At 33.4% G+C, this 21142-nt stretch overlaps 1 protein-coding gene across 1 annotated transcript; it reads left to right on the top strand.

Moving 5' to 3' along the window:
- Positions 1-5127: 5127 nt before the first annotated feature.
- LOC139840725 (protein IQ-DOMAIN 5) lies at positions 5128-8682 on the top strand. Its single transcript, XM_071830974.1, has 6 exons — positions 5128-5295; positions 5906-6133; positions 7013-7240; positions 7498-7611; positions 7967-8435; positions 8633-8682. Exons 1-6 carry the CDS (start codon positions 5128-5130, stop codon positions 8680-8682), a joined length of 1257 nt encoding a protein of 418 aa, XP_071687075.1.
- The last annotated feature ends 12460 nt before the right edge of the window (positions 8683-21142 follow it).

Genomic DNA, 21142 nt, shown 5'->3' with positions numbered 1-21142 from the left:
TCAATTAATCAAGTCTTAACAAGTTTGATTGCTTAACATGTTGGAAACATTTAATCATGTAAATATCAATCTCAATTAATATATATAAACATGGAAAAGTTCGGGTCACTACAAAATGAAACTCACCTTAGCAGCATATAAAGTAGTTCACCAAAATGTGACCGAAACTCGGATTACTAAATAACCGTAGATCTCAACCTAGAGAACATATGTTGGTCAATAAATGTCTATCAAGCTAGGTCAGGTCATAGTATATCACAATCCTAATGCTCGAGATCGACATACAAAAGTTATCCAAAGTCGTTTCAAAAAGTCAATTTTGACAATAGTTTAACAAAACGAGACGTGCCTTATATAAGGATTCATTTACTCGGTTGGTAATATTCAAAAATCCAATTTATCAATCTTACAAACAAGTTGTTTAAATATTAATTGCAGATTCAAAAGCAATTCCAATTAACGTCAATCATAATTCAGTTGATCATATCTTTTGATTCGTTCACCGAAATTGCGCGATTTCTAAATGAAAAGTTATTGATTTTTCGCCAGCTTTTCAAAAACATGCATATCATATACCTTTTATCAGTAATATATGTATTTAATTCGTGATTCATCATAAACTGTTTAACGACGAAATTTAGCATACAAGCATGCATAAACATATATACTCGAGCACTAGACATTGATACATTATTAATATATAAAAGATATGATATGAGTGCTTACGTATCAATATTGAGATTCAATATTGTAGGAAAGTACGTAGACGCAACAGAGATGATAAACACTAGTTTGACTCACAAGCAAAACCCTCAAATCATACCCATAACCTCCATGGCTATAACCCATAATTTCCTTAGCTTTATCCCGCTCGAAAACCCATTTTGAAATTATTTGGCCATAACCTCGTCATAATATTTTATGTAAAATACTAATAATAACGGTAACGATATCTGATAATACTAATACTAATAATAATAAGATTAATATTATTAATCTTAATAATAATAATATAATATAAATAATAATACATAGAGAGTAGATGGAAAGATATATGTTCGATCAAAACAGAAAACGAATGAATTTATAGGACCTGGCCTGAAAAAGTACTCCATGCGATCGCATGGGGTTTGCACTGGTTTGCCATGCGATCGCATGGCTGAAAAATCCAGCTCACATCTGTTTTGTCATACGCTTGTCGACATATTTATTAATTATATTTATAATATATAATTTATATAATTAATTATATATTATATTAAATTCACGTGCATAGTTGACTTGTAATTTTTGTTTCGATAAGTCGTACGTCATCACGCGACTTATGTCCCGGTCCCGGTTTTTCGAGTGTCCCTTCGTATGCTGTGAAAACTTGTAATTTACATTTTGGGACACGTACCTTTGTCAAAATATAGCCTTAAATTATCCCTAAATTATATCACTCGAAATATAATTTATACATTTGAGTGTTTTGGTCATTTACTTCTTTAAATCATCATCTCCCTATTTGTTAATATATATTTAATATCAAATCGTTTTTAAGATTAAGTTAATATTTTATTTTATCACCTTGTAAAATATATATATACATTTTCATTTTGAAATAGTGTTTTACTGTAGCAAAGTTACTGCAGCAAAGTTTTTTACTGTAGCAAATAGTGATTTTCGAAAACACTGTAGCATTTTTGGGTACTGTAGCAATTCGAAAATACTGTAGCAAATTAGTGTTTTATTTGTTCATCTTAAACCTTTTAGTTCACTTATCTAAATATCAATTGAATTAACAAACGAATGTTACTATCGTTTACTAAATAACTTGTAATCATATATATATATATATATATATATATATATATATATATATATATATATATATATATATATATATATATATATATATATATATATATGCACATTAAGTTATATATATATATATTGTTCGTGAATCGTCGAGAACAGTCAAAGAATAATTGATTATATGAATATAGTTCCAAAACTTTCGTGACTCAACATTACAGACTTTGCTTATCGTGTCGGAAACGTTAATCATACAAAGATTAAGTTTAAATTTGGTCAGAAATTTTTGGGTCATCACAGTCACCAACTTGCGGACTAAGAACTCAAAAAAATAAATATCCGTTCTTTGAAGATTTGATAATACTCTCCAACTCCAGTGAAAGCTTACTGCTTTTGAATTGCGATAAATCCGACAGAGTGGGATCGCCACAAGCCTCAAGAAATACACTTTCAAATTGGATTGTTGCTTGAAATTATGCTCGGCCACCATATAACCAAACATCTTGCCATCTTGAAAATAAGCCACCCGATCATCCTCTTGGCGAAACTTGAATGCCATCATATGAACCCCTATCCACATCTATTTGAACATCGAAGAAATCTTCATTCTAGCCCTTCAAACTCTTGCAATAGATCAACAATAATGAATTTATAATAATAATAATAATAATAATAATAATAATAATAATAATAATAATAATAATAATAATAATATAATAATAATAATAATAATAATAATAATAATAATAATAATAATAATAATAATAATAATAATAATAATAATAATAATAATAATAATAATTTATCAAACCATAACCGATTAATTCATAAACTGGTAGTGACCTGCATCTCTTAGCGAGAGGTTAGAAGTTCGACTCCGCTGAGCTACAACATTGCACTCAATGTTATTCATGACCTGAAGTATCCACTCAGGTCGCCTTTCGCTTAGTGTGAGGGCAGCGGGGAGGGGGGTTTTTACCGACCATGCCCTCGGATTGGTCCAGGTTTCTTACAGGCAGTAGTTAGGGGCGGGTTATGCAATTACGGGAGATGAACGCGTGAGTTGTTTAGTCCCCTAATTGATTCCAAACTGAACAGATAAATTTATAGCGAGACAAAGAGAGTCCTAGAACAATAACCCAGTATACAATATCTGAAAAAAACCACGGTATGTTTATATTTATTGTTTTAATAACCACACCTTGTTTTTTTTTTTATCAAAGGCAAAAATTTATAGAAAGGGAGACTTCATCGAAACAATGAAGACCCCAAAAGATACAAAGTTACAATGACGGAGATAAACTCGATCATGAATTGAAAGAAATTACAAGGTAGGACACTAACGCCTACATACATAATAAAAAAGGATTATGATCTCATACGTACGCTTGAAAGCCATTACAATAGTTGAGATTCGTTGCCCATAAAAAGACCTTTAACTTGATGTTACGCACAATGATAGAACGACAAGTGAACTTTCCATTAAAAACGATGTCGTTTCGGGCAATTCAAATGGCCCAAATAGTAGCGGGACCGATCATTTTCCAGTATTTTGAAGTTTAATGCCCATACCGTGGAACCAATCGAAAGAGAATTCTTCAACCGTTCTCGGAATAACCCAACGAATGTTCCACCAACGAAATAAATCGGCCCAAATATTGAAAGACCACTTACAATGTAGCAACAAGTGTTCAACCGTTTCCTCTTCAAGCATAAACCATACACATAATTTAGACATGTGACTTGGGAGAATATGTCTTTGCAAAAGAATTGCCTTGACGGGGATGCTTTGCTTGATCGACAACCAATGGAAAATCATAACTTTAGAAGGAACATTATTTCCCCAAACTACTTTTGGCCAAACCGGATGCGAAGGACTACCCGATTGAACAATAATTCTAATTGCATCGGCAACCGAAAAGGATTCACAAGATTCATTATTCCAAGTAACAAGGTCCGGTTTGTTGTCCACCAAGGTAACCGAAACTCATTTAAAGTTGATTTTGAGACTTCTTGAACCATTGTTTCTTGTATTGCGATAAATTGTAATTGGAAGCGGTTGACAAGATTACCCGCTATTCGACCTCGTGACTTGTTACCGAGGCCCCGGGTGTTCCATGAGGCGATCCTCATATCTTAGGGGAGTTGACGATAAGCTCATCGTCTTTCATGTTGTTCATTAGATCGCCAAAGTTTTTCAATTCTTCTCTGTGTGTAAGTTTTTTAGCCCCAAATTGCTTGCCATCAATGTTGGAATTTTTGAAAGAAGTCTCTTGCCCAACAAGATAATTTTGTTTGTTGTACTCAGTTATTAGAAAAGTGTACTGTTGCCGTATATAAACGCTTCACACATCTCAAAAATGGTCAACTTTATATTTATTTAATTTTAATTTTAATTCTCAAATTAATAATACAGTAGTAAATAATAAATGTTGGAATTGAAAAATTAACCCCACACATGTTCTTCTTCATCCTCCTCTTCTTCTTTCCACCACTGAATTCAGAATCAACTACTTAACACTCACATTTAACCATTGATGTTCTTTCCCCATTTTACTGAAATTAATTAGCTGCCTTATATCATTCAGATCCTTAAATACACAATACGTTTTCTCAGGTATATGTTTTACCCTAAATCCAAATTTTATCATCCATTTTTAAATGTATTATTAGTGTGTTTATTTCTTTATAGGGGCGTATTAACTGTATCTCTTAGAATTTTGTAATCAATTTTGAGACTCTATTTAATTTTTTTTCCTTTGTTGTAAAAATTGAGCTTAATTAAGTTTACAAGCTACAAATCTTCACCAATTGGTTTATTAATTTTTATATAATATAGATATATGTATGAATTTTAGTTGAGGATAATTGGCATTGCACAAATATACCAAAAAAGTAAATTTGATTAGTGAAGTAGAGTATGAACTAGGGTTTAGGGAATTTGCTAAAATTGAGAGTGTATTTGAATGCAAGTATTTATTATAGGGGTGTTGTAATTGGATAAAGGGTTAGAGAAGATTGATCTACATTAGTCATTAGATTTGAATAATTTTCCTGCCATTAAGTGTAACAAGTGTAAGTATTGAATATTCATTAGGAAAAAAATGGATTTTTAATAAGGAAACAGTTAATTGTTTTTGCGTAAGCCCAAATGTGTGCAAGATGAGAAGCTGTTGGTTTAAGAAAGGAGGCAGAGTGTCTTAATGAAATGTGACGAGCGTTTTCCTGATTTTAATCTATTAATTAATATGGGTACCATATTTGTCGAATTAGTTCTAAGACCTTTTTTTATGTCAGGCTTAAAGTTGGTAACTTGACACGACTACAAACATGGGTGTCTCCGGTAAATGGATTAGAGCACTTGTTGGTTTGAAGAAACAAGAAAAATCACAACACTCAGGAGAAGATGTGCAAGTTAGTATCTTTTTCTATGTTATGCAACTTTGTTATGTCGTATGTATGTTTCTTGGTGAAATAAATCTGTTGCTGCCAAAGAATGTACGTCTTAATATAACGTATGCAATACTAGTGTTTGCTTTCTAGGGTCACAGACCAGTGACAACTGAAATTGTATGTTAAATATACATTGTTTGAATAAGTACTTATTTTATTACATCATTAAGAGTCATTGATTAAACGAAATGACGAAAAGTAAGTGAGCTTTTCAACTTTCCACCCTGGTCAAAGCGTGTTTTATGGTGCAAGTATTGACGATTCCGACTTTTTGAGGCAATCAGTTGGTTAGTAATTATGTAGCCAGTGTATATAACTTGCAGTACATATACTTTAGAGATGTCAGTTGACGTTCGGGTGACAATTGATCTTCATGTTATCTAGTTGAGTAGTGTTACACCTTAACTTTTAAGGGTCCATTGTTTTATATCACATCCATTTGTATTTGTATTATTTAAATAACTAGATTTACCGTATAGGGTTGGTCGGTTATCTATAGTCAGTGGTCCACATAACTCAATTAGTTTATGCAAAAAAATGGAAACAAAAATGAATAAAGAAGATATCTTTGTGTATTTATAAATAATCCTCATGAACTGTAGTGTGGTATATCAGCCTTATATTTCATTACTTGCATTTGCTCTGTTAATTTCAGAGAGTCGGTACTGGAAAGTCTCGTCACAGAAGAAAAGGTTCAATAGAGATCAATAGTGACATTTTTCTAAATAAGGTTAACGTTGAAGATGGCAATAGTAGTGCAATCCAAGATGTTACCGATTCTTCTTCCGTATCTCATCAAATGCAAGATTCATCTCAGATGGACCAACAGATGAGAGAAGAGTGGGCAGCTATGCACATTCAAACTGCTTTTCGAGGATTTTTGGTATATGTTTTTTACCGTCGTGGTTTATACTTTTGCATTTGCATACTACTCTCAAGACCTTTTTTTATAGCTAAAAGATAAGTTTGTTAGAGGCGTCTGAGTCAACCCATTTATAATTAAAAGTGAAAAGGGTCAATACGGGGGGGACTTATATAGGGTAAAATTGTACAAAGTAGTTGCTATTGCTATACAGGATAAAAGAACACGAGGGAAATAGGTTGGGTGCATCAAAAATTGTCAAACTGTTATAAAATGCTTGCAACTACCCAATTAGTTGTATTTTAAAAGTAGATGATGCTTTCCGTAATATATTAGTTAAAATCACAATATAATAGTTAAAATCACATCTATTACATTTATTATCCATTCAATATTGAAAAAGTTGGACAAATAACTATTGGCCGTTAACCACTTAACCTAACGTGTACTTAAAATATACCAGGTTTGTCCTGTAACGCACCCAGCCTGTTTTGAGACCTCTTTGTTTTACATTATTCTTCAGAAACTGGGTGACACCTAGACGTTACATAACCTGAGTTCGTTAATTTAATTAATTTAGAAAATATCATAAATGACATTTCAAAACTGTGAAAACTTCATTTAACTCTGAAAAAAAAATCTCACCACTTTTGTACATCACGAGCAAGCTCAATTGAAACTAAAACTACAACTCATTTACTATTAAGCCTTAAAATATCTGTAAATGATTCCCCTTTTTTAAGCTTGCTGTTTTATATAATAATGAAGTTTTACAGTTCATTTCTAGCAATTCACTTCGATTATCTCATCAGTAACCACCCCCCCCCCCCCCCCCCCCCCCCCCCCCCCCCCTCTCCTTTTCTTTTTTTTAACATTGAACTACTTTATTACAATGTTAAGGCCAGGCGAGCACTAAGAGCTCTTAAAGGATTGGTCAGACTACAAGCTCTTGTGAGAGGCCATGCTGTAAGAAAGCAAGCTGCAGTTACTCTTCGTTGTATGCAAGCGTTAGTGCGGGTTCAGGCACGCGTTCGAGCTCGGCGTGTTCGCATTGCATTGGAAGGTGAGTCAGACCAACAAAAACTTCAACAACAACTTCAACAGGAGGCTCGTGTTCGAGAAATAGAGGTGAGCTTTAAAAGTTCAAAAACAACTGCTAGTTAATAATATGGTCCCTGAATATACAGAATTAGTATTATTCTTAGTTTTTGGTTATTCATTGGTTACCAAAATTGTGAACAATAACTGAACTAATAAACCAACATAATATCCCATTCGGATAGCCTAACTGAAATTAATAACACAAAAAATGGTTCACTAATACATTAATTTAATGATATCGAACTCGATAATTTACACTTTTTTTACCTTGATTTGATTGACAGCAAGGATGGTGTGACAGTGTTGGATCTGTTGAGCAAATCCAAGCAAAGTTGATAAAGAGACAAGAAGCAGCTGCGAAACGTGAAAGAGCCATGGCATACGCTCTTGCTCACCAGGTACTATTTAATATCATGTTTCTGTATTATGAAACTAAAAAGACGCATAAATAATATATCCTTTCCCCTGTTTATAAGCAACTAAAAACTTGTTAAGCTGCTAAAAAGTTATAACCTTTGATACAAGGTCACTACTCGCTACGAGTCCCTTTTCTAAACTACTTTAATAAGGTACTTTCAGCAGTGAACAATACCTCATTTTGTGTGCTAATGGAGTACGGAATCTAAATGATAACTGTGACATCTTTATGCATACATGTTTTATTTCTTCATAATGATGGAGCATTCTTTATGATAGTAATGGTGACATCGTTATCTGTTTAATGAATGACATTTCTTTATATGTTTGTTGCAGTGGCAAGCTGGATCGAAACAAGCAGCTCCATCTGGATTTGAACCAGATAAAAGTAACTGGGGTTGGAACTGGCTTGAGAGATGGATGGCTGTTCGTCCATGGGAAAATCGTTTTCTCGATATTAATACCAGAGACGAAGTCAAGATTGGGGAGAACAACGGGTCTGCTGCTAAAGAAACACAGGAACATGTCGTCAAAAACCAGTCAAAATCTGTTGGCAAGAAATTTGTTGCAGCAAATGTTGATTCACAATTGACCACTGAGAAACTGAGTCAACCCGAATCTGATGGCATTGGTTCTTCTCCTGTTATATCCACTAGCATGCAAGAAACTCCTGTACCGTTGACTGTCAAGTCAAAGTCAAAGCAACTCACAGATTCTGTCAAGTCAAGATCACATGCCAATACTAATGAAAGGTCCGCGACGTTGGGTAGTCAGAGCAAGAAACGTCAATCTCTGCCAACTAATGGTTAGTTTATCCTTATCTTTCTCTATATACACGTACACATATACATACATACTATATACCTTAGATATACACATACTTTTTTCACAGTGACACAAATGAAAATGAGACCCATGAAACAGAGAACAAAGAATGGTAGGAGATAATGAATAACTGAAGCAAATTTTTATATCTTATTTTGCCTATTTAAATTAAAATAGGAAAAGCAGGAAGAGGTGTTGGAAGCTCAAACAGAAAGGTCTCCTTATAAATGTACTCCTGGATTCAAATGGAACTGAAGACTACACAGAAATCTGCTTCTCAACTGCTACAACACGAAAAGCTTGTATATAGATGAAGTATTTGGTACATCGAGATGAAAATGAGTCGCTGATTCCAGGCTGTTGTGGTTTTGGCACCATAATAACCTCAAAGAAGTCGAGCATGTTGTCACAAAAAAAAAAACCCATCTAGTCTTTTTATTAGCATTGTTGTGATTGTTGAACATCGAGTCGTTATTATTTTGTAACTATCAGTTTGTATGTTTTTTTTTCCGCGGATAGTTGGTTAGGCACCTGATGGAATAAAATTTAAGAGTAGAATATTGGTCTTGTGTATGTATAAACTTCAGTTGAAGTCTTGTGTTTTCATACTTTAATTATGCAACATATCATATTATGTATATTGCCAGTTTCTACTTGCTGGAGTTACTACCATAAACTACTAGTTGGTGTAGGCTTGAAGTGAAACAGAGATACCTGAGGCTAGAATTAGAAGGCTAGAAGTGATAGATTTTGCAACAGTTTGATAAAAGTTGAAATGTTTGTTTTCAAGATTTTTTATGTCTAATTTGTAACTTATTTTTTGGCCTAAAATCACACTAACATAAAATCAAGTCTTTTCATCAATCGATGAAAAGACGAACAAATTACAACTCCAAAAGCAAACCAAGGCTCGTGAATAGTAAAAAAAAAAACCCTTAAGATAAACACAAAGCCTAAGCTAACTAAAGATGAGCCTTGGAAAACTGAAACACAAAAAGCAGACACGTTACATAAGCAACACATGACAACTAAACCAATATCTAAGAGACACCGAATACAACGATCATAAAAAATGAAACAAACCGCGCTAACCACTACCCAACTAACTCTTTACCTTTACTGTTACTTTTCAGAGTCTTTAAAATCAGTTTAACAATCACATCGTCAACCTTCAAACGCTTGAGCTTCTTGCCACCCCGATTCTCAATCGCATAAGATGACATTATTGACGCTCCGATACCAATCCTAACCCCGACACCGGAGTAGGAAGCGAACCCTCCACCGCAAGACTTTCAAAAAAAATCAAGATTTCGATCCTCTTGAATTAACCCGGCTAGAGATGTTGACAATTATAAAGTTGAAAGTCATGTCTTAAAACGTGATCATGACCATTTCTTCTTTTTTTTTTAACGAAATAGAAATTTATATAAGATCCATATCAACGATATGAAAGAGTTAGTGATGCAGACTATCAAGTCTGTTTGTATACATCCCGTGAGAGTGTGATCTAACTATAATGTCAATTTAACTATCCTAACACCACCACCGAATTGAAACACAAAACAAACAAACATAAACAATTGATTCATCAAAGCACTTCTTTATCGCACAAACTGGGGTAATTAAATTTGACCATTACATATTGAAACAGTTTTCCAAGACTGTGAACAATTTATTTTTTTTGCGTACTCGTGTACTTTAGTGTAACGACCAGGATTTTTCCAATCGTTTTATACTTATGAGATTAATACTTACATAAATTAAACCTTACCAACATGATAAGCAATCCAAATTGTTGAGACTTGTGTTTTTGAAAAGAGTTTTACACAACGTTTGACCGTCCAATTTGACCGATGATATCACGAACTATATAACATACGATAATTATACGTTTGTGTATATATATGTATTTATATATATTTAATATGATCTAAGGATGGTTTAACATCTCATTGTGTACTAATGACAATGAGTTATAAGTATATTTTGAAACTACTAACTTAAGTTTTCAAAACGATAACTATACGTAACATTCTTTGATATATATACTTATAACCTATAATGCTTATACATGTATCGTATATATAATGTATTTAATCACTTTTTAAGGACTTAAATACATAAAATAATATAAGTATATTCACAAAAGATAGCTATATGTGAATTCTCATTCCGTTTCCTCAAGATTTCTATACGTATATCTAGGGTATATGTACCCGTATCATACCCAGCTTCTATATGTATTTACAATTGGTATATACACATCAAATCAACATCCTAATCAACATTATTACTGCCCTAGATATGAGGTAACTAGGATTTGTCAAGTAGCATTAATTATTAGTAAGAAAACAAAATTAGGAATCCTTTTCTTTCTTTATAAACTAAAAACATTTTTATGAATGAACACCATTTCTTCACTCCATTTTCTCATACCTACACCCTCATTTCTCTCTCAAAATACTCCTAACTTCATACTTGATCATCTCCAAGCATTTTCCCCATCATTTAGCTTCAATTACAAGCCTTAAACACCATAAGAAAACTCTTTCAAAAACATATCAAAATAACCACTCATTTGAAGAAGTATACTTCCAACCTTTTGATCTAACTCCACCACTCTTTGATTCCAAGATTTTTTCTTATCTCTTACAGTAACTTTGTCCAAGTAACTTGAGGTAGTAACCTTGTTCATAATCTTGTTCGATTCATAATTATATAGCTATCTTATTTTATGTTGTAAAATTTTAACAACAAGAACATAGTTTGAATGATTTCAAACTTGTTTGCAAACTAAATAGATCCTTCTAAATTAACTTTTAAAATACTTCAAGACCTGTAATATATCATAATGATATGCTAACTTAACAAGATATAACTTGGTTTTACAAAGAACACCTTAAAAACTGAATCTACGTCGTCGGAGTGCAACCGGGGGCTGTTTTGGGTTGGATAATTAAAAACCATCTTGAACTTTGAATTGGAAGTTCATGTTCTGAAAAAATGATATTTCTTATGAATATGTTAACACATAAAAATTTCATGGTTTAACTCAAAGTGTAAGTATATTTAGAAAAATGATCATTAAATGTTGTTTTTATGATGGAAAATGATCACTTTCATAAGTTTTATCAAAGTTTGACCTATAACCTGTGATTTCGAAAACAAACTAAGGTATTTTCATTTCATATTCTTAAAATTTGACTCGATCCAAGGAAGTGGCAAGTTGAACCAACAAAAACGGAGTTGTAATGAAGAAACTACGACTAAAACAAGATTGGGTATCCGAAGCTAGTTTAGCTACGAAAATATTTGGAGATAAAGTAAATTAATCATATCTTTTCTAATTAATATGATATTTTATATATAATTACTTTTGATTTGATTTTATATATTTCAGGACCACCCGTAAACAACACGAGAAGATTAATCATAAGACCTCATGATTGTACGCAACACGTCATTTGATAACACGGTACTTTATGTACGCAACACGTCATTTGACAACATGGTACCATGGGTCGAGATTAATTCTGATCAATACGAATATGATGGGGTCTTTATTTATTTTATTGAGCAACTAACTGTGGACCACTAACATCGGACTGCTAACTACGGACTAAGAAAATATTAAAAGTATTATAAGTATATATATATATATATATATATATATATATATATATATATATATATATATATATATATATATATAACGATTACTTGAAAAGAAAATATGTTGATATATTATATATATATGGTTAGGTTCGTGATATCTATCGGAGACCAAGTCGAGTTAAATACCTTCAAGGCAAAAGTGAGTATATAGTCCCACTTTTAAACTCTAAATATTTCGGGATGAGAATACATGCATTTTATGATTTACGTTATGGACACAAGTGATAAAAAAATATATTCTACGTTGAGTTGTACCACTGGCATACTTCCCTGTAGCTTGGTAACTACTATTTACATGTGGTATTGTAAACGCGAATCCTGTTGATAGATCTATCGGGCCTGACAACTCCAACCGGACTGGACGACCAGTATTCAACGGTTGCACAGTACTTCATTTCGGTGACTACACTTGGTACAGTGTAGTGAGATTTCATAATAAAGGGAATATGCGACGTTGATTAAATGTTAAGTATGGTTATCAAGTGCTCAACCACTTAGAATATTTTTATTAAAATGTTTATGTATATGAAATCTTGTGGTCTATATTTATAACGCTGCTAGCATTAAACCTATATCTCACCAACTTTATGTTAACGTTTAAAGCATGTTTATTCTCAGGTTCCTAGAAGTCTTCCGCTGTTTGAATATATGTTAGAGAAACCATGTGCATGGAGTCATACATGTTTTATTCGAGGAAGCATTGCATTCACAAAATCATCACCGTGTATTTATTTTGACTGCATTGTCAACGAAAGTATTCTTGTAAACTATTATTTACGGTGATTGTCTATATGTAGAAATCATCAGATGTTGAAAACATTGAATTTTAAATATTCATTTATGGTATATCTTTTCAAAAGAATGCAATGTTTATAAAACGTATCATATAGAGGTCAAATGCCTCGCGATGTAATCATATGTTATTGTATTCGTCCCTATGGATTGGGTCGGGTCGTTTCATGTGGTATCAGAGCGGTGGTCTTAGCAAACCAGGTCTGCATTAGTGTGTCTAACTGATAAGTCGTTAGGTTGCATTAGTGAGTCTGGACTTCGACCGTGTCTGCATGTCAAAATTTTGCTTATCATTTTGTGTCGAAAATCATCTACTTATCATCTGTAGGAAATTACCTGCTTATCATCTTAAGTCTAAACGCGTCTTACTGCATTCATTGCATGAATGGTGTATAGACAAAATTCATATCTTAGCGTATTTTGAAATGTCCCGTTCTTATTGATTAAAAACATTCCATATTAATTGATTTCGTTGCGAGGTTTTGACCTCTATATGAGACGTTTTTCAAAGACTGCATTCATTTTTAAAACAAACCATAACCTTTATTTCATAGATAAAGGTTTTAAAAAGCTTTACGTAGATTATCAAATAATGATAATCTAAAATATCCTATTTACACACGACCATTACATAATGGTTTACAATACAAATATGTTACAACAAAATAAGTTTCTTGAATGCAGTTTTTACACAATATCATACAAGCATAGACTCCAAATCTCGTCCTTATTTAAGTATGCGACAGCGGAAGCTCTTAATAATCACCTGAGAATAAACATGCTTAAAACGTCAACAAAAATGTTGGTGAGTTATAGGTTTAACCTATATATATCAAATTATAATAATAGACCACAAGATTTCATATTTCAATACACATCCCATACATAGAGATAAAAATCATTCATATGGTGAACACCTGGTAACCGACATTAACAAGATGCATATATAAGAATATCCCCATCATTCCGGGACACCCTTCGGATATGATATAAATTTCGAAGTACTAAAGCATCCGGTACTTTGGATGGGGTTTGTTAGGCCCAATAGATCTATCTTTAGGATTCGCGTCAATTAGGGTGTCTGTTCCCTAATTCTTAGATTACCAGACTTAATAAAAAGGGGCATATTCGATTTCGATAATTCAACCATAGAATGTAGTTTCACGTACTTGTGTCTATTTTGTAAATCATTTATAAAACCTGAATGTATTCTCATCCCAAAAATATTAGATTTTAAAAGTGGGACTATAACTCACTTTCACAGATTTTTACTTCGTCGGGAAGTAAGACTTGGCCACTGGTTGATTCACGAACCTATAACAATATATACATATATATCAAAGTATGTTCAAAATATATTTACAACACTTTTAATATATTTTGATGTTTTAAGTTTATTAAGTCAGCTGTCCTCGTTAGTAACCTACAACTAGTTGTCCACAGTTAGATGTACAGAAATAAATCGATAAATATTATCTTGAATCAATCCACGACCCAGTGTATACGTATCTCAGTATTGATCACAACTCAAACTATATATATTTTGGAATCAACCTCAACCCTGTATAGCTAACTCCAACATTCACATATAGAGTGTCTATGGTTGTTCCGAAATATATATAGATGTGTCGACATGATAGGTCGAAACATTGTATACGTGTCTATGGTATCTTAAGATTACATAATATACAATACAAGTTGATTAAGTTATGGTTGGAATAGATTTGTTACCAATTTTCACGTAGCTAAAATGAGAAAAATTATCCAATCTTGTTTTACCCATAACTTCTTCATTTTAAATCCGTTTTGAGTGAATCAAATTGCTATGGTTTCATATTGAACTCTATTTTATGAATCTAAACAGAAAAAGTATAGGTTTATAGTCGGAAAAATAAGTTACAAGTCGTTTTTGTAAAGGTAGTCATTTCAGTCGAAAGAACGACGTCTAGATGACCATTTTAGAAAACATACTTCCACTTTGAGTTTAACCATAATTTTTGGATATAGTTTCATGTTCATAATAAAAATCATTTTCTCAGAATAACAACTTTTAAATCAAAGTTTATCATAGTTTTTAATTAACTAACCCAAAACAGCCCGCGGTGTTACTACGACGGCGTAAATCCGGTTTTACGGTGTTTTTCGTGTTTTCAGGTTTTAAATCATTAAGTTAGCATATCATATAGATATAGAACATGTGTTTAGTTGATTTTAAAATTCAAGTTAGAAGGATTAACTTTTGTTTGCGAACAAGTTTAGAATTAACTAAACTATGTTCTAGTGATTACAAGTTTAAACCTTCGAATAAGATAGCTTTATATGTATGAATCGAATGATGTTATGAACATCATTACTACCTTAAGTTCCTTGGATAAACCTACTAGAAAAGAGAAAAATGGATCTAGCTTCAACGGATCCTTGGATGGCTCGAAGTTCTTGAAGCAGAATCATGACACGAAAACAAGTTCAAGTAAGATCATCACTTGAAATAAGATTGTTATAGTTATAGAAATTGAACAAAGTTTGAATATGATTATTACCTTGTATTAGAATGATAACCTACTGTAAGAAACAAAGATTTCTTGAGGTTGGATGATCACCTTACAAGATTGGAAGTGAGCTAGCAAACTTGAAAGTATTCTTGATTTTATGTAACTAGAACTTGTAAAATATATGAAGAACACTTAGAACTTGAAGATAGAACTTGAGAGAGATCAATTAAATGAAGAAAATTGAAGAATGAAAGTGTTTGTAGGTGTTTTTGGTCGTTGGTGTATGGATTAGATATAAAGGATATGTAATTTTGTTTTCATGTAAATAAGTCATGAATGATTACTCATATTTTTGTAATTTTATGAGATATTTCATGCTAGTTGCCAAATGATGGTTCCCACATGTGTTAGGTGACTCACATGAGCTGCTAAGAGCTGATCATTGGAGTGTATATACCAATAGTACATACATCTAAAAGCTGTGTATTGTACAAGTACGAATACGGGTGCATACGAGTAGAATTGTTGATGAAACTGAACGAGGATGTAATTGTAAACATTTTTGTTAAGTAGAAGTATTTTGATAAGTGTCTTGAAGTCTTTCAAAAGTGTATGAATACATATTAAAACACTACATGTATATACATTTTAACTGAGTCGTTAAGTCATCGTTAGTCGTTACATGTAAATGTTGTTTTGAAACCTTTAGGTTAACGATCTTGTTGAATGTTGTTAACCCATTGTTTATTATAACAAATGAGATGTTAAATTGTTATATTATCATGATATTATGATATATAATATATCTCAGTATGATGTATATACAGTTAAATGTCGTTACAACGATAATCGTTACATATATGTCTCGTTTCGAAATCATTAAGTTAGTAGTCTTATTTTTACATATGTATTTCATTGTTAATACACTTAATAATATATTTACTTATCATTTAACATAATTAACCAAGTGTATCAATATCTTAATATGATTCATATGTACCTAGTAAGACGTTGTTATAACGATAATCGTTATATATATCGTTTTCGAGTTTCTTAAATTAATAGTCTCATTTTTATGTATATAACTCATTGTTAAAATACCTAATGAGATACATACTTATAATAAAAACATGTTAACTATATATATAACCATATATATGTCATCGTATAGTTTTTACAAGTTTTAACGTTCGTGAATCACCGGTCAACTTGGGTGGTCAATTGTCTATATGAAACATATTTCAATTAATCAAGTCTTAACAAGTTTGATTGCTTAACATGTTGGAAACATTTAATAATGTAAATATCAATCTCAATTAATATATATAAACATGGAAAAGTTCGGGTCACTACAGTACCTACCCGTTAAATAAATTTCGTCCCGAAATTTTAAGCTGTTGAAGGTGTTGACGAATCTTCTGGAAATAGATGCGGGTATTTCTTCTTCATCTGATCTTCACGCTCCCAGGTGAACTCAGGTCCTCTACGAGCATTCCATCGAACCTTAACAATTGGTATATTGTTTTGCTTAAGTCTTTTAACCTCACGATCCATTATTTCGACGGGTTCTTCGATGAATTGAAGTTTTTCGTTGATTTGGATTTCATCTAACAGAATAGTGAGATCTTCTTTAGCAAAACATTTCTTCAAATTCGAGACGTGGAAAGTGTTATGTACAGCCGCGAGTTGTTGAGGTAACTCAAGTCGGTAAGCTACTGGTCCGACACGATCAATAATCTTGAATGGTCCAATATACCTTGGATTTAATTTCCCTCGTTTACCAAATCGAACAACGCCTTTCCAAGGTGCAACTTTAAGCATGACCATCTCTCCAATTTCAAATTCTATATCTTTTCTTTTAATGTCAGCGTAGTTCTTTTGTCGACTTTGGGCGGTTTTCAACCGTTGTTGAATTTGGATGATCTTCTCGGTAGTTTCTTGTATAATCTCCGGACCCGTAATCTGTCTATCCCCCACTTCACTCCAACAAATCAGAGACCTGCACTTTCTACCATAAAGTGCTTCAAACGGCGCCATCTCAATGCTTGAATGGTAGCTGTTGTTGTAGGAAAATTCTGCTAACGGTAGATGTCGATCCCAACTATTTCCGAAATCAATAACACATGCTCGTAGCATGTCTTCAAGCGTTTGTATCGTCCTTTCGCTCTGCCCATCAGTTTGTGGATGATAGGCAGTACTCATGTCTAGACGAGTTCCTAATGCTTGCTGTAATGTCTGCCAGAATCTTGAAATAAATCTGCCATCCCTATCAGAGATAATAGAGATTGGTATTCCATGTCTGGAGACGACTTCCTTCAAATACAGTCGTGCTAACTTCTCCATCTTGTCATCTTCTCTTATTGGCAGGAAGTGTGCTGATTTGGTGAGACGATCAACTATTACCCAAATAGTATCAAAACCACTTGCAGTCCTTGGCAATTTAGTGATGAAATCCATGGTAATGTTTTCCCATTTCCATTCTGGGATTTCGGGTTGTTGAAGTAGACCTGATGGTTTCTGATGCTCAGCTTTGACCTTAGAACACGTCAAACATTCTCCTACGTATTTAGCAACATCGGCTTTCATACCCGGCCACCAAAAATGTTTCTTGAGATCCTTGTACATCTTCCCCGTTCCAGGATGTATTGAGTATCTGGTTTTATGAGCTTCTCTAAGTACCATTTCTCTCATATCTCCAAATTTTGGTACCCAAATCCTTTCAGCCCTATACCGGGTTCCGTCTTCCCGAATATTAAGATGCTTCTCCGATCCTTTGGGTATTTCATCCTTTAAATTTCCCTCTTTTAAAACTCCTTGTTGCGCCTCCTTTATTTGAGTAGTAAGGTTATTATGAATCATTATATTCATAGATTTTACTCGAATGGGTTCTCTGTCCTTCCTGCTCAAGGCATCGGCTACCACATTTGCCTTCCCCGGGTGGTAACGAATCTCAAAGTCGTAATCATTCAACAATTCAATCCACCTACGCTGCCTCATATTCAGTTGTTTCTGATTAAATATGTGTTGAAAACTTTTGTGGTCGGTATATATAATACTTTTGACCCCATATAAGTAGTGCCTCCAAGTCTTTAATGCAAAAACAACCGCGCCTAATTCCAAATCATGCGTCGTATAATTTTGCTCGTAAATCTTCAATTGTCTAGAGGCATAAGCAATCACCTTCGTTCGTTGCATTAATACACAACCGAGACCTTTCTTTGATGCGTCACAATAAATCACAAAATCATCATTCCCTTCAGGCAATGACAATATAGGTGCCGTAGTTAGCTTTTTCTTCAATAACTGAAACGCTTTCTCTTGTTCATCCTTCCATTCAAATTTCTTCCTTTTATGCGTTAATGCAGTCAAGGGTTTTGCTATTCTGGAAAAGTCTTGGATGAACCTTCTGTAGTAACCAGCTAGTCCTAAAAACTGGCGTATGTGTTTCGGAGTTTTCGGGGTTTCCCACTTTTCAACAGTTTCTATCTTTGCCGGATCCACCTTAATACCTTCTTTGTTCACTATGTGACCGAGGAATTGAACTTCTTCCAACCAAAATGCACACTTTGAAAACTTAGCGTACAATTCTTCCTTCCTCAATACTTCTAACACCTTTCTCAAATGTTCACCGTGTTCTTGGTCATTCTTTGAGTAAATAAGTATGTCATCAATGAAAACAATGACAAACTTGTCAAGGTATGGTCCACACACTCGGTTCATAAGGTCCATGAACACAGCTGGTGCATTAGTTAAACCAAACGGCATGACCATAAACTCGTAATGACCGTAACGTGTTCTGAAAGCAGTCTTTGGAATATCATCTTCTTTCACCCGTATTTGATGATACCCGGAACGTAAGTCAATCCTTGAATAAACAGACGAGCCTTGTAGTTGATCAAATAAGTCGTCGATTCTCGGTAGTGGGTAGCGGTTCTTGATGGTAAGTTTGTTCAACTCTCGGTAGTCGATACACAACCTGAATGTACCATCTTTCTTCCTGACAAACAAAACAGGAGCTCCCCACGGTGATGTGCTTGGTCGAATGAAACCACGCTCTAAAAGTTCTTGTAATTGGCTTTGCAGTTCTTTCATCTCGCTGGGTGCGAGTCTGTAAGGAGCACGAGCTATTGGTGCAGCTCCTGGTACAAGATCTATTTGAAATTCAACGGATCGATGTGGGGGTAATCCCGGTAATTCTTTCGGAAATACATCGGGAAATTCTTTTGCAATAGGAACATCATTGATGCTCTTTTCTTCAGTTTGTACTTTCTCGACGTGTGCTAGAACAGCATAGCAACCTTTTCTTATTAGTTTTTGTGCCTTCAAATTACTAATAAGATGTAGCTTCGTGTTGCCCTTTTCTCCGTACACCATTAAGGGTTTTCCTTTTTCTCGTATAATGCGAATTGCATTTTTGTAACAGACGATCTCTGCATTCACTTCTTTCAACCAGTCCATTGATAATGCTAAAATAGAACATATATTTCATAGCATTATTCCTCTAGAAAGACAAGCTTTTAGTTGCAATTGTTCTATTTAAAAGTGATATTCGTTTAAATAATAAAAGGTGAAGACAAAAGACAGATTTGACGAATTGAAGACGCAAACGACCAAAAAGCTCAAAAGTACAAAAGACAATCAAAGAGGTTCCAATTATTGATAAGAAACGTCTCGAAATTACAAGAGTACAAGATTCAAAACGCAAAGTACAAAATATAAAATTGTACGCAAGGACGTTCGAAAATCCGGAACCGGGACCAGAGTCAACTCTCAACGCTCGACGCAACGGACTAAAAATTACAAGTCAACAATGCACATAAATATAATATAATATTTAAATAATTCTTATAATTATTTATATATTATAATAAATAATAAAAACCGTCGGCAAGAAAGACTCCAAACCAGAGTGAGCTGTAATTGCAAACTCCGCGACTCGCGGAGTTTGAAGGCAAAAATGCCGCGAGTCGCGGAGCCCCAAAAGTCGAAAATCCCTATAAAGCTCGCGCATTCTGATCGTAAAAATTCACCAAAAAAAATATATCCATCTCTCTATCTATATCATATATATTTATATTTATATTTTAATTTTAATTTTAATTTTAATTTTAATTTTAATCCTAATAATAAGGGTATGTTAGCAAATGTTGTAAGGGTGTAAGTCGAAATTCTGTCCGTGTAACGCTACGCTATTTTTAATCATTGTAAGTTATGTTCAACCTTTTTATATTAATGTCTCGTAGCTAAGTTATTATTATGCTTATTTAATCCGAAGTAATCATGATGTTGGGCTAATTACTAAAATTGGGTAATTGGGCTTTGTACCATAATTGGGGTTTGGACAAAAGAACGACACTTGTGGAAATTAGACTATGGGCTATTAATGGGTTTTATATTAACTAAACAATACCTTGTTAATTTAATATACAAACTTATAATTTGACGTATTTATATATAACCACATTGTAACATCCCGCGTTTTCCCGTTAAATTTATTTTAACACCGTCTTTTTTTTTTTAAAATAATATCTTTCGTATTTAAATTCGTCGACTCCGTTGACGAACGTTCATAATATTCTCGTTATTTAATTATAACATCTCTCGTTAACTTGCGTTTTAAAAATATTCGATCGGTTAAATCCCGCACCCGCTTCTAAACTCGAGGGACTAAAATTGACACGGGGCAAACTAGTTGACTAGGTCAACTAGTCCACCCCAATCACCACCA

Source organism: Rutidosis leptorrhynchoides, chromosome 4 (genome assembly GCF_046630445.1).
Source record: "Rutidosis leptorrhynchoides isolate AG116_Rl617_1_P2 chromosome 4, CSIRO_AGI_Rlap_v1, whole genome shotgun sequence".
Lineage (NCBI taxonomy): Eukaryota > Viridiplantae > Streptophyta > Magnoliopsida > Asterales > Asteraceae > Rutidosis > Rutidosis leptorrhynchoides.
This window is presented reverse-complemented; position numbering and strand designations above follow the sequence as displayed.

What these genes read in the sequence shown, in the direction of transcription:
- LOC139840725 (XM_071830974.1), top strand. Translation starts at nt 5,128, where the DNA reads ATGGGTGTCTCCGGTAAATGGATTAGAGCACTTGTTGGTTTGAAGAAA. An exon ending in ATCTGTTGCTGCCAAAGAAT is followed by an intron (nt 5,296 to 5,905) that starts GTACGTCTTAAT and finishes TGTTAATTTCAG; the next exon opens with AGAGTCGGTACTGGAAAGTC. An exon ending in CTGCTTTTCGAGGATTTTTG is followed by an intron (nt 6,134 to 7,012) that starts GTATATGTTTTT and finishes TACAATGTTAAG; the next exon opens with GCCAGGCGAGCACTAAGAGC.